General features: G+C 35.5%; 1 protein-coding gene across 1 annotated transcript in view; it reads left to right on the top strand.

Moving 5' to 3' along the window:
* The first annotated feature begins 1,965 nt into the window (after positions 1 to 1,965).
* Positions 1,966 to 23,880, top strand: part of GRM5 (glutamate metabotropic receptor 5) — a 481,197-nt gene continuing 459,282 nt past the window's right edge. The window contains exon 1 of the mRNA XM_090267802.1: positions 1,966 to 2,626. Within this exon, the coding sequence (XP_090123928.1) occupies positions 1,966 to 2,626 (661 nt within the window). The remainder of the gene's footprint in view (positions 2,627 to 23,880) is intronic.

Genomic DNA, 23,880 nt, shown 5'->3' on the forward strand with positions numbered 1-23,880 from the left:
ACAAATGAAAAAAAATTAATATCAGTGTTTGTTCCCTTCCCCCTTGTCTACAAAGCCAACTTCCATATCAAAACTGATTTTTTTTTTCTCTTAAACATTGCCAGATACCTAGTTATTCTGGAAGATCTAGTTATTTGAGGTTTTTTTTTTAAGTGTCTGGCACTATAGAGAGAGAGGGATCCTTTCTCTGTTATATAGGAAACAGCACAGAAAACAATGAAAATGAGAGTGAGGGTGATTACAAATGTGGTTCAGGTTATATTAATTTTGTGTCTGGACTAGAAGTTTTGTAGATCTGATGCATTTTGAAAACCATCAGTATTTTTGGAGAAGCACCACAATTGCTTAAATTCCTGAAGAAGCATCACCTGTCTTAGAAAGATGGTGTTTAGGGAGTTAGTCACTTTCAAACAATTTGAGACCCTTGGTTGGCAGAAATGATAACATACAAAGTAAGTCTCTTATACAATACTTTAAATAACCCAAATCACTAATTTGTCAGTTCCCTTTTATAAATTATGCTAGAATTTTCTGTAGGAAATCTGGGGAAATTTTTTTCTTTTTCCAAGGAGTTTAACCTGAAATAATAACTATATTCATAGCTATACTAAGTTTCCACTTGGAAGGATAGTTTCAAACATGCCTTCTCTCAGCCCTTTGAGTCTTCCTAATATGTTTTTTTTTTCCCTGGATCAGAGATAGAAGTCTGATTACTGTGAATTTTATTATAAGACTTTGTAATTACTTTGAAGATTCTGGAGGACCAAATGAGTTGCCAAAGAATTTTCTGTTCCTCACTACTTAGTCACAGAATGCCCTTGGAAATTTACTAACAGAAAAAGGCCGTGCCTTAAATATGTATAGCACTAATCAATATACAAAGCATTTGCATAATTGATATCTCATGTTGATTCCCATAAAGGCAGTTTAGCACACATTATTCCCATGTTTCAGATGAGGAAATTCTGGTAACGAGAGGTTAAATAATTTGCTAATACTTCTTGATACCATAATTGGAATTTAAACCTAAATATTTTCTTCCAAAATTGGTCCTTATGTCACTATGCTTGCTGCCTGTTGTGGACCATTTTACTCTGTAATATCCTAACCCTCTCCCTTCTTCCTGTAGTTCATTTAACTTGGAAATACCCATATGACCTCATTTGTTTTTGTTCTTTCATATATGGAAACTAGACACAACACATCTATTGGGAAGATTATTCAACTTGCTTTATGCTGCATTTGAAGAAGGGATAGGTAGGCTTTCTTTAAATTACTTTTTTTTGTAATTGCATAATTAATACATGCTCAATGATGAAAATTTGGAAAGAAACAAAAAGCATTTTTAAAATAAAAAATACGATCACCCAGGTATCACCAATGTTTAATATTTTGGGATTCATACTCCCTAAGATTTTCTGTTCATGGCATAGTTTTGCTTTTAAGATGCTTTCTTTCACCTCCACATGAGCCCATGGTTCGGCTTGCTACACATAAAATTAAATTTTCTTTATTCCAGATAAAGAAATGAAAAAAATCTTAATCTAAGCAAAGTAGGATCAAGAAGCTATATCAGCTGCTTCATCACATCACAAAATTCACAAAAGAGACAAAGAATAGTCAGAAATATTTTTATATTCCTTTTTTTCCAAATTATCTATGTCATGAAAAAGTCCTCTCTTTATCTAGTAGCATATACATCATTAGAAATTCCCCAACTAGTGGCACTTACGTTGTTAAGTTCCTATATTATTTTCTTCCCAGGTTTGGAAGACCATGATCACGTGGATACATCTAACTGAATGGTACCTGGGGACATGGAGATCCTTTAGAGAGTACCTCTAAATCGCTGGCTAATTTCTTGGTTTACTGCTCAACATAGGACATTGTTTGATTCAATCTATCAGGACTCTCCTAAATTTTCCCCACCATGCTATCTTCATTAGCTTGAACTCCTTTCCTAAAATGGTCCTTCTGTTGATCCTGTCAGTCCTGCTTTTGAAAGAAGATGTCCGTGGGAGTGCACAGTCCAGCGAGAGGAGGGTGGTGGCTCACATGCCAGGTGACATCATTATTGGAGCTCTGTTTTCTGTTCACCACCAGCCCACTGTGGACAAAGTCCATGAAAGGAAGTGTGGGGCAGTTCGTGAACAGTATGGCATTCAGAGGGTGGAGGCCATGCTGCACACCCTGGAAAGGATCAACTCAGACCCCACACTCTTGCCCAACATCACACTGGGCTGCGAGATAAGGGATTCCTGCTGGCATTCGGCTGTGGCCCTAGAACAGAGCATTGAGTTCATAAGGGACTCCCTCATTTCTTCAGAAGAAGAAGAAGGGTTGGTGCGCTGTGTGGATGGCTCCTCCTCTTCCTTCCGCTCCAAAAAGCCCATAGTTGGGGTCATTGGGCCTGGTTCCAGTTCTGTTGCCATTCAGGTCCAAAACTTGCTCCAGCTTTTCAACATACCTCAGATTGCTTACTCAGCAACAAGCATGGATCTGAGTGACAAAACTCTGTTCAAGTACTTCATGAGGGTTGTGCCTTCAGATGCCCAGCAGGCACGGGCCATGGTGGACATAGTGAAGAGATACAACTGGACCTATGTGTCAGCTGTGCACACAGAAGGTAAGATTCCCTTACATTCGTCAAGTATGTCTTATTACGAACTCAACGGCTTCCCAGTGAAAATTTCAGGTTCTGAAAGGCTAAGATATTTTTAACTGTTTGGGATCTTTTCAGTTACCCTATTATGTATCATTAATAAATAAGGGACTGGGTGGCATATCTATACAGCAACATAGATTTAAGATGGCTGTTCATGTGGCCATCATTTGGCAAAGTGGAAATGTTTTTGGATTATGTATTACATTATTTGTACTTCTGCTCTAATGATGCTAGAGATTTTTAAGTTTTCTAGGTCTTCATTGAATACCTCACATTTTTTAAAGATTTTAAACATGTTCCAACTGCCTGTTATTTCAGATAAAGAGAGGTATACATAAATACACATAAGGAGTAAAGGCAGCTAGTTCTGGCCCAGGTATACTGTAATAGAAAATGATGAAACAGCTTAGTCTTACAACTATGTTTCAGCTGAATATGTAGTTAAATCTGAAATTGAGATATGTGTGAATTAATTTTATCTTTATATAAAACACACTGAGAAAGTGTAAGTTTTAATAATTCATTGTTAGTTTGAAATGTATTGCTTCTTTACGCTTAAAGTGAGGAAGGAAGATATGGCTGAGACTTTATAGCAGTTAATAATAATGTTAGCCCTTTTTATTGTATATTGTGTTTTCAAAATGCTTTTTGTTAATATTATTTATTAGAGTTGTTTGGGATAGTTTTTGTTTGACCTACAGAGTTTAAGGAACCCAAATGGTGAGACTCACTATGCAACATTCTATCTAGGACAACAAACTGCATATACTACACAAACTATAGAACACCAAAAAGGGGTTCATAACACTTTTTATATCTCATTTAATCACTGTGAGGATTAGCTTAGGTTTAAAAATTCTGTAATAATACTATCAGTGTGGTCCAGACAATCTAATCCTGTGAAATGTGGGATTGATTATTGGGAAGTTAATGAAATGACCAAAAAAAAAAAAAAAATCTGCTACAGAAACTGGGAGCCAATCACCAATAAGATATAGCAAAATTTTATTATTAAGTGACATAATATGGATTTCACTGTGTAGTCGCTCTTATTAATAATATTCAGGATGACACAAACATAAAATGGGCCTCTATATTGATTGAGACTTCTATGCCTCTGAAAGTTTTCATGTATAAATTTATAGTTTACTTATGGAGATGTTGATATATAGAGAGTTTGAACAATGTATAGGTGATCAGAGTACGAGACCTTTGACATTTTTTCTCTAATGCTGAGATATTTCTTATAAAACCACTATTTCATTTGATTCTCACAATGAGCAGTGATACAGATAGTCCATATATTTTGTTCCTGTTTCAAAATAAAAATGTTTTAAGAGTTTAAATAATTCATCCAATAAATACCCAGTAGCAATTTCAGATCCAGGCGTAAGGCGCATAGCTACTGACTCCTAGTTCAGTGTCCTAATATAATATAGCAGAATCCAACAGCATCAGCTCTCTGAGGATGTACTTATACAACACATATTTATTAAATACAAATAGATGAAAGGCCCTCTGGTTGTTCTCAGAATGACAGCATACAATCTGACAAAGTAGATTAAGCATGCACTAATATAACAATGATTCAAGATGACAAGGAGTTAAAATATACCTCTAAAGTAAATTGTATGAGAAACAAAACCACATTCTACTCTGTGATGATGGGGGCAATGGGGAAAATTTTAGAGAAGGAAATGGAATTTTACAGTTGAATTTTAATAGGAAGAACACTGACACTTGGTGAAAATTAAGAAAGGGTGGATTTCTCATAAAGGGAATGAGAAAATATGAGGTGTGAAAGTAAAATACAAATGTTTGCAAAAAAAGGATAAAGATATGTTTTGGTTTGGCTCAAAAAATAATAAATTTCATTAGGAACTTCCCTCCAGATTCAGAAGTGTAAGGCTTGGTCACTATGTGGGAGATGCTCATCATAATCACTGGCTTACTAATTTAACTGTTTTTTTTTTTAAAGTGAAATGTACATCAATAGTAATCCAATAAAATAAAAAAATCATGATGCATTCAATATGTTATTACATTGCTATTAAAGTTAATGAGACTTTCTCTATTGATACCATAATGATCTCCAAGGTCATTTTAAGTGAAAAAATCAGGGGGAAGTTCTGTGTATATGGTATGGATTTTTAATTTATAAAAGCCATTTGATTGGATATTTATAGAATTGCTCTCAGGGCAGAGCAATACTGGTAACAATTTCTGCTTCTGGGGAGAAAACCTAAGTAGTTAGGGGTTAGAGTAGAATAAATGAAACCTACTTTTCTTGTATTCAGTATAACTTTTGCAGGCAAATATTTGAAGGTATGTATTACGTGCATAAACTATATATTACAACAGAACAATTAAAAGAAAACATTCTATTTGTGGGTAAAAAAAAAAAAAACTAAGCCAAAATATTCTACTGTTAAACTTAGGCAAATTTAATTATTTTGCCAAAACTAGGCCATGGAAATTTTGCCAGAAACAAATTCTGGCAAAATGTTTGTATGATAACACCAGTACTCAGGAGATAACAAATTTTGAATATGGACATTCAAAGACTGGAGGAAATGCTATTTGGTTTACTGTTTAATGTGATTTAGTCAAGAAGTGTTTATATTGCCTCAATCACAATCAGGTATATGGATAATGAAGTTATGAAGTGCTACTTCCTACAATTCATCAGTGTAGGAGCAGTGTGGTAGGAAGTTTCACAAGGTAAAACTTACCTCCAGGATCAGAAAAGTGCTTAACAAATTACAGCTCTGTTGGGTACTGTTAGGAACTCCTAGGTGATTGACTTGTTCTCTGTTGCCTGGTGCTTGCTGGAATTTTTGTGAAATGACAATGCCAAATCTTAACTTGAACCTTTTTCTGGTTGGGTTGGAATAATTCTTTCTAGGCCTTGATCACTCAGCTCCAGTATCCCAAATTTATTCCCATATCCTTATAATTTTCTTCCTTTGCTCAGTTGATATTCCTCCTTCTTCAAGAATATAAACAATTTCAATTACTTTCACATGAGGCATTGAGGTCTATGAAAAGATGTCTTATTTTCAAAAATTGCCTATTTATTTATACTTAAACATGGCAGTACCGTGTGACTCAATCCTCTTGGAAGCTATTACAAGATGTTCCTTTGAGAACATGTATGCTCTCACAGAATCCCAGGGAACAAAAAGAGACTTTGGTTTCAGCTTCCAGGTTAATCTCTTACATGTGCTTTGCCATTGATTCATGATTTTTGTAGGCTACAGGACTGTGTATTTACTGTGGCTTATTGTATTATGCAGAAGTTCTTCCTAGATGTTTTAGGCAAAAAGATTAATAGTACAAAAAGAAAAGAAAAAAATTAAGGCAGACAACATTAGCTCTTCAACTGCATGGAGGAAAGAAACATACAATGACTCAATTATTTTTTAGTCCTTGGAAAGGAGTCAGTTTGAGGGGTTCTTTGAATCAGTACTTTTGCACACCTTGGTACATGTGCCCATTATGGCACAGGATATGTGAGCTCACCTGTTTAGGGGTGTGGAAGGTGTACTGGTTTGGCTTTGATGACTTCCATTAATGATCCCCTTTGCTCTGTATCTTGATAGTTTCCTTCCACTCTAATGCCACACTAACCTTCGACTGCTTTGGCCAATAGAATTTGGTGTACGTGAGGACTCCTTTCCTAATCTGTCTTGGAACCCTGTCATTACCATGTGAAGGATAAAAGCACCCAGGTTTTCTTAATGAGGCCATTTCAGGCCACTTGGCCTCAAGTAGTGAGAGTACCCAATGAAGAGCCACCCAACCGCCTTCCTGACCCACAGTTATTTGCAATTACATAATAAACCCCAGTTGAAACCACAGACATTACCCAGCTAACCATAAATTTACAAGCAATAATAAATACTTTCAAGATGGTCCATTATAAGCATATTCATCCCAATGACTTTAAATTTTAACCCTCCCCCCAAACGGGATACTACTATAATGTTTAAACCTCAAAATTGAAAAACAATGTGTTAATGTGAATTAATAGTTTTGATATTCAAACGTGAAATAAAATGGAATAAGTGCTGTGGGCAAAAAGAAAAATTTTAAATGTTTCTCCATACTTCTGTAGCTAGAGATTTGAAAATATACACTTGTATGTATTCCATTATTCTGTGATTCCCCTTGATCTAGCTTAATTTTATTGAGAAAGATAATGATAGATTGCATTTTATACACAAAACTATGTATATTGTACTTTATGGATGACTTACAGAATTTTCACACCACAATTTTTGCTGACTTTATTTGAAAATTCACTGTGTGTCTCCAGGGCCTGTCAACATGCCTAGCACATAATAGGTGCTCAAAGACTGCTTGCTGAATGGATGAATCTGTGTTAGAATTGTACCTATATCACTATTTATGAATATATAGCATGAGGACAAATAGCAAACACTTGTAACTTTTCACAGTTTTGCTTCTTTGTAAAAATGAGGTGCCAAAATGCCTCCCTTGATTAATTATGAAATGCTATTCACACCCCACTCCCTTTTCTGTTTGCTCTGGATCTTGAATTTATTATTTCCATCTAATAATAATAGAATGCTAATTCAGTCTAGCCAAAAAAACATGTCAGTGATGCTCTGGGGGAAACATGTACCAATAAATGGTACTGGTAATGTGACATCATTAAAACATTGTCTTCAGGCTAGCCTACATATTGTAATGTTGTACCACTTTTAGGTTATGATATAGTTTTCCATCAATTATTTTAAAATGTGATTGCAATCAGGTTTTGGTTGAAAGACCTTCAATGTAATTCATAATCTATGTGCCTAGTTTAACTTCTAAAAAATGGAAATATAGCTTTCCTAACACACCTTTTCTGTTGTGATTTTATCAAAACAACAATTTAGTTTGGAAAGACCAGAAATGTCAATATAGACCCTACTTTTTAAATGAGTTTTATTTTCTTTCTCCAAAGGTTAAATATTGTTGAGGGTTGAGATGAATTTTGAGATGATTATAATAATAATTCAGACACACACACCCCACTGGTAGCTTTGCAGAATGTTAACACTGGAAGGGCTTTCGGCAAACATTTAATCTAACCCCTTTATCTCACAGCTGGTGAAATGGAGACAGTCAGGACAAGTGATTTGTCCTTATTTGTACATAATTCTTTACTGAGCTGGGTCTCAACTCGAGATTCTAGTGCAGAATTTTGTTTACACATCATTGTTGAAGATAAAATTGTTCAAGTTCTTTTATTTTTATTTTTGTCATTGAATTACCTCTCCATTTGATGGCTTTATTCCTTTTTCCTTCATCTGAATGATGCCAATTCACTGAAACTTTTAATGCCCATTTAAAAATTTAGCTTTGAGGAAAAGCATGGTTCCTTTGTTCTTGAACTGTAAATTAGATAAGGTGCTTCTTTGCCTGGGTCATATTGAACATATGAAGAAACTTTGAAAAAAATTTTTTTGCTTCATAAACATTTTGAAAATATTAGAACCATAAATCTTTGTAAGTAAGGATTGATTGGATAATTTTATTGGTTATCACTGACAGAATAATACATAAAAAATCAGAAGATGCAAAGGCTTTTAGGTAGATTCTTCATTAAATTAGATCGTAGATCTATAACCTTGGCGATTCATTGGCAACTGTAATAATAAAGAAGCAATTTTTCGTAGTCATGTCACTGCCAGAAATGGCATCGTTAATAGTGAAGGAAATACAGGTAGCCCTGGGAAGTGTGCACAGAGGGACACCACCTCTTATCTTCCCTCCCAGATAGAATAGCTTATGAATTCTTAGCTGATAGCCTCTAAGGGAGTTATCATTGTCCCTCTCAGGGAACAAAAATGGGATCCAGTTTTTATTTGTTTGTTTGTTTATTTGTTTGATACAAGTTCTGGCTTGGACTCTGACTCATCTATAAAAGGCTCATGTCTGAGATAAAATAATATCCCTGTTTCCACTTTCTCAGGTATTATTGCTGTCCATTCACTGCAATTTCCCCCCAAATACTCCATATCTGGGATGACTATGTGAGAATGAACTTGGTTTTCAGAGGATGTCACACCACCACTGCCCCACCACACAAATAAATGCCTGGGGTGATGTGCAAGTGTGGATGCTATAGTTCCAATTAATCAGATGCTTCTTTCAATGTGAAGATAATCTGTGAGTGAGCATGCCTGTTTGGTGTTTGGTACCTATCCATTTTATGTTTGGGAGCTGCACAAATAGTGTATTTTTCCTTAGTCTCCCTTATTCTAGATCTCACAGAGATAACATTATTGTATGAGCTTAGAGTTAGCATATTCAGAAAGTCCATTTGTTCTGTGTACTAAAGAACTGGTCTTGTGACTCAGTTTCTCAGTCATCATAACCTTATTAGCTTCTAGGTTTATAAGGTTTAGTAATGAGTAACAGATGTTGCTTCTGATTGAGGAAAGCTGAGGAATGGGAGGGCATGGTGAGAACTATTTGTGTTCTGATGCAAAACGACCTCTGCACAGCAAACTCTACTAAACACACAGGAAGCAAGCATATAAGAAAAAAACAAACAAACAAAAAAACAAATAAACAGATTTTTTTGCTTCATCCTCTTTCTTTTTTTTATTTATCATATTTTCATCATCTCTTTAGTTACTAAACATTTTTATATTTTGTAGGCTGTTCAGTAAGTCTGGTCAAAATTAATAGCCCTCTCATTATACCAATAACTTTAAAGTGGAATGAAGAAAGACGTCGTCGTCGTCGGCAGCCGTCCGTCTCGAGAGACGATGGTGTAGCTTCTTAAGAGTCTATCTGCACCGCTGAGAATGGTTGTGCAGTCCGACTCGGGAGTGACACGGTATCTGTCTCCTCCCATGTTGAATCGACATCTTGCGACGCTGGAGTGTCCTCTCCAGTGAAGCTGAAGCTACAGAGCCTGGGCAGGGTGATATGGAGGGTCTGCTGTTGCCCATGCAGCAGACCCCCCCTCTCTTCGCAGCTGAAGGGTCCAAGGGAAAGACGGAGTCAATACAGCTTGGTTTCAGGTGCGCCGCAGAAGTTGCCGGTATTGACTACAACGTCAAACCGCCTTAGGGACTCCGGCTCCAGATTTTCTGTCGGGGTTTACTCCCTTAGCCTTTCCCCTGAAGAGGTATGCCGCAAGGCAGCGGAGGTTTTTTGGAATCAGAGTTTTCCTTCTCTGATGTGCCCTGACTGGAAGATCGAACCAGCGACACTTAGCTCGCAGGCCGACGCTCAATCCACTGAGCCAAACCAGCCAGGGTGAAGAAAGACGAAGATTACGTTAATGATATTTTCAAAGTGAAAAAATAAAATAAAATGAAAATGACTAGTTTTACTGAAGGAAACGTCACTGACATCAGATTTTTTACTATGGGACTCTGAGAAAGTCCCTCTAACTCCTTCCTTCATTTGTCAGATGAAAAGAGCTAGAAAGGATGTTCTTAGATATTCCTTCTGTAACTAACCTTCAGTTACTTGGGCTGGATTAAATGCTGGGCATCACTTTTAAAATAAATACAACCAAGTATGGTCAGTTCAAAGGAGAGTAGCCAAAATGGTCATGTGGCTTGAAACCATGTGTTCAAAATTAGCAGAGAGAAGACAAGACAATGCAGGCACTGGACCACTACTTTTAGGTATTTGGAAAGTTCAGAGGGAAAGGAGCTGGATTCACTCCATATGGCCAGGAGCATTACAAAGAGTTAATTACTGAAATACCAGAGTAACAAATTATGGTTCCATTTTTTTAAAAGGAGATTTCTGTTCATTAACAGAACTGTTCAACAACGAAATTGTCTCTCATAAGGAATGGTGATACGCTCTCTGTAACTCTTGTGCGCAAGCCTGGAATGGACAACCAACTGGAGGGGCTGTGGGAAAATGAACTTCAGCCTTAGTTGAGGGAGGAAGGGAGTTGGACTATTTATCCTTTTAGACAACTCTCATTATTGAGAATCAAATATAATTTAATTGGGATTCTATTATTCTGTGAGTTAAAACATGGTCATAAATATAATATTTCATGAATTTGTTAGTTCATTAATTTATTTCATAACAGAGTCTGGTAAGGTTACATTTTATAGGTTAGACAATAGATATAGAAAAAGCATTTCTCCTGCAAGTACTACAGCTAGGTAGTGGCACAGCAAGGATTTGGACCCAAGGCCAACTCTTTTAAATTAACTCCAAACTTCCTCCTTTTACCTTGAGATAGTTGTGACTTGAAGAGTGGAATGCACACCTATTGATTCTTTTCCCCTCCCGACAAAGCAAGAAAACCCCATTTGTTTACCCACAGAGAATATCTCTAATATTTCTTGTGTCTTTTTATCTGGCTTTGAAACCAGCACATTTTCTTGTTCCCATGGAAAGAATTAATTACAGTAAAAAGAAAATAAATTAAGGAGGAGGTATGTGGCAACAGGCTGACCTCACAGAAGACCTTTTGTGGGTCTGATGATAAGTACAGACTGTACCTGGTTGTTTCTATTTGCATCTCTACTTCAGGCTCTGCACTCCATCCTTCAGATGCCAATTATGGGAAGAAGCAGTATGGTGCACATTTTTTAAGAGCAAGAGGACATGTTGTTAGATGCTGCAGCCTTATATATGAAAGGCTGCTTTGGAAGTCATCAGGATTAGGGGTTATGAAATCTCATTTTGGCACAGTGGCAAATAATCCAGAAAGACTTCTCAATTTAACCAAATGTTGAGGAGATATTTTGGCAAGAGGTATGAGAGTCAGATGTATTCATTTTAGAGGACTTTGAAACAAAGGATTGTGCCACAATGATGCATTTTGTGCACCAATTTTCATATGCACAGGCTTTCAAAAGAACGAGATTGTCTAGTCAGTATTTTTATTTTTCAAAAAGTGTATCATGATCTGTGAGTTATTTGTAAGACATATTTCGTGGGTTGAGACCCGCAATTAATATAGAGTACATTAAAATAGAATAAAGTAAAATATAAATATCAGACTGTAATACATGATAGGAAGAGTAGTTATTGTTTTATAAATTTTTATATTAGTCGCACATAGCCAGCTATATGTGTACTATGGGTTATCATGTAAAATGTGCTTCTTACTGTATCTTATAGCAGAAAACAATGCTTAAAAGCAACTTACTCTACTTTTCTCTTTAACATTGTTAATACTTTATTTTGTTTTTTGCTTGAGAAATGCAATTTACATACAGAAGTTTATTCTTCTGCAACAATGTCATTTGGTTTGCCTCTCCTGGATGGGTGGGTTTTAAGTCTTATTATTAAAAAGAAGCAAGAATTTCAAAGCAACATGGTGGGAAATAGTAGCAACTTTGAGGAGAATATAAATAATTAATATATTGTTGATAAATAGCATATGCATCAATATGGGACAATGGCAAGGACACTAGACCAGCATGTTGGAGGCAAGTTTCCAGTCCTAGTTTTTATCAGAGATCCATATAAGCCTGGGAACATTTTATTTATTTTTTACTATCTCAAAATGGTATATTAAATATAAATGTAAAAATACATTAATTACAATTTTTGTATTAAAATTTTACATATAAAAATTATCCCTGGCTGTCCGTGGATCAGTTGGTAGGAGCATTGTCCCATACACCAAAAGGCTGCAGTTTCAATCCCCGATCCAGACACATACCTAGGTTGTGGGTTTGATCCCCAGTTGGGGCACCTATGGGAGGCAACCGATCGATTTCTCTCTGTCTCTCTCTTCCCTTTTCTCTCTCTCTAAGATCAATAAAAACATGTCCTCAGATAGGATTAAAAAAGAAATTAGAGAATATTTAACATGTGTAACTCCTTGCAACACGCACACACACACAAAATACAATGTCACATATTTGTACTATTCATAAGACAATTTCTTGGTTATATAAAACAAATCAGTGCACCACTTTATCTTCTAATGTATAATAAGGCAAAGTTTTAACATATAAAGTGACAGTCTTCTTTCAGTTTTCTGAGTTTCCCCATAATTATGTGTGCAATCTCATTTAATGTATAGTCAAGTCTTAATTTGAGGTCTTTTGAGAATTGTGAAGATGAGGCCAAATACCAATCATAAAATAAAGTGAGGTTAGATATGCAAGAGCACTTTCAGCAGTAAAAGTAGTTCCATAAAGTGGGCAAGCTACCGTGACTCTGTGACCTTCAATTCACAGTTTGTTGCAGAGACATCTGTGGAATCTCAGTTTCCTAACTCTTCAGAATCATTTTATTTGAGTAGTAGTATGCACACAGGCAGGTTTGAGTATAAATCTTGATTACTGTTCTTGGTAGTGAAAGGACTTATGACAAGTCACTTAATTTAGTTTCCTCATTATTATTTTGAGGGAATAAAACCTGCCCCATAAGACAGTTGTGAAAAGTAAATATAAAGGACATGACATCATATTTAGTCCCCATGAAGCACTTTCTAAATTAGCCTGCCAAGAACTCGCCTTGTCTGAGATATTAAAAAAAAAAAAAACATAAATAATATTTCCCTCTGTCTTTGCTTAGTCAAAAGTTATTATTAAATAAGGTGGAGAATTGGTCAGGAAAATGACCAACAAATGTAGTAAGTCTTAGATTCTTACCAATTTGCCTTTCAGAAGTGAGGCTTGCAATCATATAATGTATGGCAGGGTGCTCAGTGCTTTGGCACAGTTATGAGTGCATCACACAACCTCTCCTCCAATTGCTGAGAGGCATTATGGTGTCATAAAATGCTAGACTGTTAACATGGTTATCTTCACTCTGTGTGTGTGTGTGTGTGTAGATGGTGGGTGTATAGAAACAGAGGAGATTAAAGGTAGAAAGTTAATGCTGTATTTTAAGCATTTCTGGTTTTTTATGTTTTTTTTTTTCTTTACTTTTATAACAGGCATCTTTTGTAGTAAAAATCAGCACAATGAATAACCTCTTTGTAAATATCAGGTTGAACATGATAACTTTGCTAGTTAGTAACTGCAACTTGTTAATGAAGCTGAGTTACAGAACATTGAGGCATTTCATAGGCCTGAGTATAAAATAAAAGGAAATAATATGGAATTAGGAAACGAAACAGATTATATTTAATAACTACCTTGGTTTGAAAACTAAATGATGGTTTCTTAAAATTTGTATAGATCAAATAATAACAATGGAAGTAATAACCATTTTTATAAAATATTTACTATGATATCAGAAATTATCAAAGTTTTTTATGATCTAAGAAGTAATATCAAGATATATATTTTGGCACTATTATTAATATATAATTATTAACATTATCTGAAAGCCAGTCTTACCCACAGCTAAAATAAAAAGTAGATATGATATAGAGTAAAAAGAATATTTCTGCGTTTCTTTTCTCCAGGATTCTAAGGAAAGAACTATTTGTGAAGATGAGGCCAACTACCAATCATAAAACAAAGTGAGGTTAGATATGAGAGAGCACTTTCAGCAGTAAAAGTAATTCCATAAAGTGGGCAAGCTACCGTGGCATCGTGACCTTAAATTCACAGTTTGTTGCAAAGACATCTGTGGAATCTCAGTTTCCTAACTCTTCGGAATCATTTTATTTGAGTAGTAGTATGGACACAGGCAGATTTGAGTGTAAATATTGATTTTTCATCATACTTTTCTGGTTATATAACTTCTTTTCAAAGTCATACTATCAGCTTTTTATCAGATTTGGCTTAGGATGTCAAGCTTTGAGTCTCACTCTCTAATGAGTGTAGAGAGCGATTAATGCTTTAAGAATGTATTATTACATTGCCATATGACAGGTTTTTATTCTTTAGATCAGCTGAAGAAATATCAAAGTTAAGTAAGGCATATTGAAATGTCCTGTTTAATTTCAACTTCATGGAATTTGAAAAAAAATTAAATTACAAATGAAGCTGGTAATTACTATGCTTTATTAAAGTAAACAGAAAAGAGAGAAAAACTATATTAAGACACTGAAACAAATTTAACACTTCATCTGGTTATTTTATTTGTAATCAAACTTAATTTGATTGCTTTTAATTCCAAAAGTAGTGCACTCATCCCTCATTATATAAGGATAATTAGTTGTCCATTTTTTGTTCAGAAGAAATAAAAATATATAAATCATTAGTTTCTGCTATATTTAACATACACATATAATTAGTTTTCTTTTTGTGTTCAGAAGAAATAAAAATACATAAACCATTAATTACCACTATAATGTTAAGACCTAGGTTTTATATTCTTAAAAATAAAGCTGGCAATAATAGTTATATGGACTTGTACTTCTGTACAATTGATAACAATAAACACTCATAGAACTAATAAAATGCAAAAAAATTATTTGAGTTTGGTGGTACTTTAATTTGCCAGCTTGTATGATGTTATAAAAATAATGAAAAAATTGTAACAACAAAACAAAATTTAAAGAACTGAATCTTTAAATTTTAACAAGTGTAACTTTAATGTCAATGTTTGTGATAGAAGACCAGAAAACTACTCTCTACATTTATTGAAATACTTACTTTAAATGTATATTCCCAGAGGGGAAGACTCTTACCTTTCAAAATGAATGTGACATGCTATCAAGTTATATCAGAATCTTAAGAACAAATCACTAATTATTTAGGTAACTTGAGAAGGGGAAGGAACTAGTCAAAGAACGTGTATAAATGACCCATGGACAAGGAAATAGTGTGGGGATTGACTGTGAGAGTGGGCCATGGACTGGGCAGATGAGGGCAAAGGGGGAAAAATTGGGACAACTGTATAGAATAACAATAAAAAGCCTTCCTGTTAAGTATATATGAGTTAATATATTTGAATTTCTTATATGTCACTAATTGTTTCCACAGCGTATTGAATTATTCCTCAAAAAATACCATATTGATACAATAATCAAAAATATTTTAGTAGTGCTTCTATCAGATAATTTGTACATTCCTTCTCTCATTAATTTCTTAGGTTTGTTTGTGTTAGAAATTCTATAGTGTTTTTGAAAGAAAATGCTCCATTAGGGATATACCAAGGCACTTTTCTGTTTTAACACATAATAATATATTGTGTGTTTAGTGCCACTAAACACTTTGGTTATATGAGAAATAAGCCATTAAGTATGGTAGTTTAAATCTAGTATTTGAATTGTTAAAAATTAGCTAATAATTCTGTGGAAGTAAGGTATTACGTGGGTGTTAGCTACAATTGGTGAGAGTGGATGCTTCTTGTAGTAAGGATGACGGATTTGTTTGAGGACTTTCAAAGCACTTGCCAGTATTGTGAGTACCTGCATGCCAAGGAAACACATGTTGAAATGCATTTATTTAAAGTTGAATTTAAATATTACCATATATTCTAATAAAAACACAAAAATGTTAAATGATATGGAAGTGTTTTATCTTAGGACCTAGAGGTCACAGTCTTATTTTATGGACTAGGCTGGGTGACCAGTTTAGGGGAGCTTGGTCTGCCCTGTAACGTCAGAGTTTATGGTTTCTACTTGATATAGAAGTGTGAAAATAGGAAACTTTGTCAAAAAATAATTTTATCTACTAAACCAACTCTAACTCTTTTTGGCCTTCCTTGTTTCAGTAGCCTGTTGCTAGGAGGTTTTGAAGTAGTTGAGTGAGGAGCCAGGTGTCATGTGGAACAATTAGGGGTTGTTGAGCACGGCTAGGAAGCAGTCATCCAATGTGAGAGGAAGTGCAAGAGGAGTGAGGGAAAGCTGGGCCCTGCATCCTGAAAGGATGTGATGAAGCCCTTTTCTTTTTGTCCCACTTACGATCACTTGACTGTTCTTGCTTTAACACTTCTACTTCGTAACGTGGGTTACTTACCACATATATTTTCAATCATGTGTGAGAGATACGACTGTAAGACAAAATTTAAATGATTCTAAAACTAATTCTCCCAGGTGACCTTCCATGCTACCCTTTGTATTTCTCCTTTCCTTAAATTCTATTCCATTTACAGGAAAAGAAAATGTAATTAATTTACTGTGTTCTTTCTTTCTTCCAGGAAGGCATGGAATATGAGAAATAATTACTGGTCCCTCACATTGAATGACCATCATGTACCTAGTATTTTCATGTGTGATCTTATCTGATTTTTCTATTGACTTGTAATGCAGATATGATTGTTATATTATAGGAACCAAAGAAACTAAAGAATTGAGAAAATACTTTTACAGGATTAAGGTATGGCTGAAATAACATTTCATTTTAAGCACTTCTGATTCCAAAAAGTCTTTCCATTACATCAGGCTCTATCCCAGATTCCAAAATCAAATGCTACAGGAGTATATAAAGTTGGTGTGAAACACTGATCCTCCAGTTCCACTCACGGAGATAACCGTTGCCAACAATTCTGTGTGTTGTTTCCCACTTCTTCTCTATAATTTTTCAAAAATCATTTTATTTTCCTCATTCCTTCTATTTTTCCCATAGTTTTAAAGTAATATTTATAACAAAAAGTCAATCCTGCCCACCTTCTTCTGCAGCTTATTTTAAAGTGCAACAGGGACAACAATGTATCAGGGGCACCATTTCAAATAAGCAGGATGCATCTTTAAAGTGTAAATCATTTCCACGTGCTATCACACTGATCCTTCGTAATTTTATTGGCTCTACATTCTTTATTCTGCATCACTTCTGTCTCATATTTTCACTGTTGATGAAGTTTTCAGCATTTGGCCTACATTTCCACTATATATCTTGTTGTCATACCCAGAAACTTCTAAACACAAATTAATGTCCATTTTAGGTACTGAGCTCACAATTTATGGCCAGCCACAAATACAGATCCAGTCAAAATGTTATCGGTTGAACAGAACTATAATTTTCCTCTGGCTATCAGGAACACAAATGAAAGTGTTCCCTTCAGAGAAGCGAAGCATTATTCATATTCTTTTCTCTCATATCTCTTGACTCTACATATCTTCACATCGCAAGATGTAGAAGCGAAAATGAAGGCATATGAAGCATAAATAAAATTTTCTAGATTACGTTTTCACTACACTTGGTGTTTAGCTTTTAGTTTCTCTTGCCAAAAGCTTATAGATTTTTGGCTAAAGACATCAAGAAGAGAGAATAACTTTTCTTGGTGGAAGACTTGCCGAATCATGACCTAGAACTGATCTGATTACTTGTCATTTGAGATTGTCATCTGTAGAAGTGCCAGTTCTGGTTATTAGGAAATCTGCTATAATGCAGGAATGGGCCAAGGTACAGGTGATAATTTATAAGCAGAATGCTAGGGCCCAACATCAGGTTATAAGACTTGATCCATAAATTTCAAGCTTATAAGCAGGGCTGTTCGATTTGTTCTTTCCAGTTATACAAACAACCATTGAAAATATGTCATTACAAAGTTAAACAAAGGAGAACACATTGTTTTTCCAATATTTTTGGCCATAACATATTGGAACAGAATACAAATTTTTCTGTTACTTTGATCTTAATATTTTTGAGCTAAAAGTGATATGGTGATATGAGGTCACATGTCTGTTGTTATTTAGTGTTTAGTAAGGTCTACATCAACCAAAATATAGAATCCTAACATTTGGAACAATGAAATTAAAAGTTAATTTAATGCTGAAATAGGCTGCTTCGTTAATTAGTAGAATATTATAATTATTTGTGATATGAGAATTCTGAAATCAAAGATAGACTGGGGGATATGTTAAAGTAGTAGTGGTGCAGTTGGGGTCTCATTCAGCATACCCTTCTCAGTATCTCTGGTGTGGCAGGTCTAGCTGTCTGAGACTAGGCTTTATTTGTATGTTTTAATGAGTATCAACAGGGTAAAAAGAAAGACACTTTGAATAAGGTGGATAACCTGAAGATTAAGATTAACATTTTAAAATTTATTAAGGGTCCTACCAACTGTTAAAGATCATCAAGGAACTCATGAAGCCTATATGGATGGTTGAGGAAAGACCTTGATGTGCCTGGGACTAGTTATAAACTAGTCTGTATCACCTTGAGACTAGAGAATTTCTGATGATCCCAGTGGCTCTTAAGCCCAATTTAATAGCAACAATTCTGTTTCTTTAACATTATGATAAGTAAGATGAGTCTGGGAAGTAGAAGGAAGAGGGAAGAAGTGGAAGGAATGGGGCCATGTTCTATGAAATGGAAAGCAGAGGTATATGAAAGGGATGCCATTTTCCATAGTAGTGTAGTATGGACTGTTCTCCAACTTTGTTTCATTATTCTGCAACCACCCACACAATGAATGGACACACACAGACCCCATACACCCCTTACATCTATTTTGTCCATGACTCATAACAGAGCAGAAGGGTTCAGTGGTACCACCCTGGTATCGTATACATTGCTACTTGGGAGATGTGCCTGGAAACATTCATGTGAAGAATCACTTGAGAACATGTCAGAAATACACATTCCTGGGCCCCACCCTAGACTTAGTAATTCAGAAACTCGGGGGGCGGGGTGGGGCAGCAATCATTGTTTTAAGTATTCTAATGGAGGCTAGTGTTTGAAAAGTATGAATTCAGTTTCTAGGAATTTCATTTTAAACATAATGCTTGAAAAGCAGTTGCTCCTACATTTTCATTTTTAAATCTTTCTCAACCCAGTTAAAACACACATCCTCCTTCAACCCTCCTGAGAGACCCATCATAAGTGAGGGGGAGTTTCGATATAGCGAAAGCACTTGTTACCACACCTGGGGATATTTTAAGGCACTGTCTTGTATTACAGTTCTATTTTAATGCATTTTTACCTTTTTGGCCAGACAAATAAGGAAAAGGACTTCGTCTTACTCTCTTTTTAAAAAAATTTACGTAGCTCCTAGCTTGTGATGGATCATATTTAAGTAGTTGGTGAATGGTGACTATAGAGTAAGGGTTCTGTAATATCAGAATGCTTAAAATTTTGGTTAGCCTGAGTAGTGTATGCTGAATCTTTTAGGACATGGGAACGAGCTTTCACAGGATACAAAGAAAAATCATGAAGTGAGAACCTCCAGGGAGGCCAAGCACATATTTATTTAAAATAGTATATATTGAATACCTGCTGTAAACCAGGCCTCATAGGGTACATTGGAAAAACTATGATATGGAATCTGCCCTTAAGAACAGATAGTCTTTCTTTATATTTCTCAGGTGGTCTTCTCAGTACCACCCCGTCTATGCCAGGCCACACCCAAACCAAACCAAACCCTTGAGTCACTATCTACCACACTACCCTGTTTTATTTTCCTGAGAACATCTATCATTATCTCAAAATCTCATGTGATTTTTTTGTCATTGTTGTTCTCTGTTTATTATCTATCCCTCCCCGAACTCCATCAAAGTCAGCTTTGCCCAAAACATTCACAGCTGTAATCCCAAATGCCTAAAAAAGAACCTGGTACATAACACTCACTCATTACATATGTTTTAATACATGAATGACTTAAAGAATAAACCACATTTTGAAAAAGACATCATAGGTGAAAGACATGTAGGTAAAGAAACAAAGGTGCTGAGAATTTAAATGAAATGCTTGAATGATGAAAGCCTAGAATTCAAGTCAAATTCTTTCCAATTCTAAAGCTTGTATTCCTTACCTACACTGTGATTTTTTTTTCCTCTTTAATATCTGTCTCTTTTTTCAAACATACACAGGAATTTGAGCTGCAGTTCTCAGTAGAGATTGGCTGTGCTTAAAATCTGTCTGCTCAGAATGGTTGGGAGCTTTGCAATTAAGTGTTTCTATGAATTAAAACACCTAGGGACGTCACAGAACCATCTCTCCCAACAGTTTTGGTATCTGAAGTCCCAGCCTGTGGAAGCTGCCTTGAACTGAATCAAGGAAGCAGAAAGATGCGATTAAAAGTAGTTAGCCAATAGATTGCCAGGCTGGTGCACTGACAGCAGGACAGCAGGAACCTTGGCCATGGACTGCTTTTAAAGAGGCCTGTGCAGGCGATGGGGTGACCTTGTGGTTGGTGATATTCCCTCCTTATTTTTGGAATATGTTTCTTTTTCTTTATGGTATTGAGGGAAGCAGAAGGCTCATGAAGAACTTTATGGGGCTCTTTTTTCCATTTATTTTAGTTCTTTTATAGTATAGACATTGAAATCTGATCTTTTCTTATTAGCTTTAAAATATTGAGTATCAGATTATTCTAAGAACAAACTCATTTATTATGGACTGATGAAGTTGTATAAAGATAATGCTGACATAGAACTGAGAGAGTGAAATTAGGCAATTCTTTATCCCTGCGGATTCTCATGGGGCTTTGGGAACAGGAATGGGGTTCAGTGGGAAGAGTATCCTAAATCTGAATCCTGGTTCTGCCACCAACAGAAAGTGCTTATCCTCAGTAAGCCTTAGTTTCTTTTTCTGCCAAATGGGAGTCATCATGATTACATGGCAAGGATCCTTGAGAATTAAATGAGATAATAATTGTGAAGGTCCTTTGCACAGTGCTCGGCATATAGTAGGTCCTGCTTAAGTGTGTGTTAAACTTATTTTAATGTAGAATAGTATGTAATGAATGAACTCCCAGTTGTAATGGATTAATAATAAATCAAAAACTAGGCTGGCACCTGGGAGTTGGAATCCATGCTGCCTACAGATCTGTGTCTAGGCCATGTAGACTTAATTATCTTGAGGTCTTTAAGGAGGTTGCCTACTAGTCCAGTTGAAGGAGGGCCATCATGGCTATACTTTGGTTTGGTCTTACTCCTCTAGCTATAGTTAGATTTTTCCACTAACACCTACTAATCTTTTGTAACACAAACAATCTATTACTAAATTCTCCTCTGGTTTACACTCTTAGTATGGACCTCTTTTTTTCTTATACTCATAGGAAAAATGATGAATTAGCTTAAGAATGTTTTCTACAAATGAGCTTGCTCTGCAATTTCTGTGGTGGTAAAAAAAAAAAAAAAGGGAATATTATACTAAAGTTGCCCTCTGCTCAAGATATATTTCAGCCCTATAAACATGGGATTGGGACTCCTCACTCCTGTGTTTAAATTCTAGTTCTGTCATTTACCATCTAATATGAGCTGAGTCTTACATTACTCTGCTATCCAATAGAACCAGTGAAGCCCACCTCACATTGTTATTAAGTTAATTACATTAAATAAGACAATGTATATTCAACACCTTGAAAGTGAGAGATTAACAATTCTTAATGCTTTTGCTCACTTCCCTCTGCAAACCTTGCACAGCTGCATGCCACCCCTCTCCTGGCCCAGATTTTGCACTAATGAGATTATGAGGCACGTCCTAAGCTTGCTGCAGCTGCAGCCCATAAAACAGAGCTCTCTGTGTGTTTGCAGAAAATTGCACTAAGATGAGCTTCCAGAGTCATGTCACTTCTTTGAGGCAGTGCACTGTCTTTCATTAAATCATATGAATAGTTAAACCAAAGGTCATCAATTCGTCATGATATTTTATAGCAGAAAAATGTCTGCAGGTTCCAGCATCATAAATAATCCTCCCACTATGATATTTGGGAACTAATTGAGACTTAAGGTAATGTTTCTTAAGACAGCACTTTTCTTTGCATTAAGCCTAAATGCTATGAAAGGGTAAAAGAGAGTAACTTTATAGTGCACAAACCTAACAAACTACCTCAGCGAGGTGATCAAATTTAACATAAAAAATCATAAGTGATATTGATAGTACCCTTGAAATGATGTGATGAAAATGGCACTTTCTTCATTGGTCTCTCTCCCAAAAACATATAACCCCACTATAATCATGAGAAAAACACCAGATGAGACCCAATTTAAAGACATACTACAAAATACCAGATTAGTATTCCCCTCAAAATGGTCAAGGTAATGCAAAAGTAGAAAAATCTGAGAATCAATCAGTCTTGAGGAGCCTAAAGAGGAATAATAACTAAATATAATGTGGTGTCTTGGACAGGATCCTAGAAGAAAAGAAAAAAAGGAAAGTAGGCCAAAACTAAGGGAATCGGAGTATAGACTTTAGTTAATGGTAAAACAAGATATTATGTAAACATGGAACAGACTGACAGTGACCGGGGGTTGGGGGGAGGGGGCGGAGGGAAAGGGGAGATAGAAGGGGAAGAATCTAGTCAAGGAACTAGTATAAATGATCTATGGACATGGATAACAGAGTTGGGATTGGCTGTGGGGTGGGCAATGGGGGGAAAATGGGACATCTATAATAGAAAAATAATAAATAAAGTAAAAAAATGGGTATGGGTCATATAAGGATTCTCTGTACTATCTTCATAATAATTCTAAAACTATTCTGAAAATTATCATTATTCTTATCCTTAAATACTCAGGTCACTCCTTTAGGAAACTGTTTTATGTAATCCTACAATCTCACAGCTTCGCCCTCTCCCCCATCATTATGGTTTGGATCGGTCTCTCTTGTCTATTCCCTATTACATTGTCTTGTACTACAACTGTTTCATAGGAATAAATGTCCCTTACGGACAGGGACTTTTTTCTTTATGTCCATATTATAGTACCTTTCGCAGTGTTTAGGATACATGATAGGTAAGTGCTTAGTAAGTGATAGAATCAATGCAAAAAAATTTGAACAAATCATTATTAAAATCATAAGATCAGTTTTTAAAAAAATGAATGAATATCTGAAGGGATAGTAGATGGTATGGTCTGCAGTTGTGCTGAGATGATGTTGAAGGAGAGCAGGGACTGACAATCCTGGCTGCAGCACATGTTACATATTGGTACATCACTGACAACACAATCACTAACAAATGGTTCTTTTCTGAGTGGCAAAGCTCCAGTCTAAGCAGCTATTTCATTTACTGATATTCCCTGTGACCAGCCCATGGGCTTCGGTCATTAATTAATTCAACAAATTTCTAATAACAAAACCAACAATAATAGCTAGCATTTATTGAATACTTACTAAGTATATATGGCAATATATTGGCTCTTTGCTATAGTGGACAAACTGATTTCATCCATGCAACAATTTTGCAAAGTACCTTAATGTTATTAGTCCTATTTTACATATGAGGATATTAAGGTAGATAAGTAAGTTTTCCTGAAGTTACATATAAAAGAATTTACTATGTTCTAAGTACTGGATATACAACTGGGAGAGTAGGAGAGAAAAAACATGGAGATAGGTGCTATGGAACAGAAACAATGCTACCTGTGAACATATTGACCTGGACTTTTACCTGAAATGTTGTTTCACTTTGGTCCTTCCTTTTGAAGGAACTGAGAACCAAACCTTCTGTACGTTTTCTTTTCACTCTTT

Source organism: Furipterus horrens, unplaced genomic scaffold (assembly GCF_987537825.1).
Source record: "Furipterus horrens unplaced genomic scaffold, mFurHor1.1.pri manual_scaffold_2, whole genome shotgun sequence".
In the NCBI taxonomy this organism is placed as follows: domain Eukaryota; kingdom Metazoa; phylum Chordata; class Mammalia; order Chiroptera; family Furipteridae; genus Furipterus; species Furipterus horrens.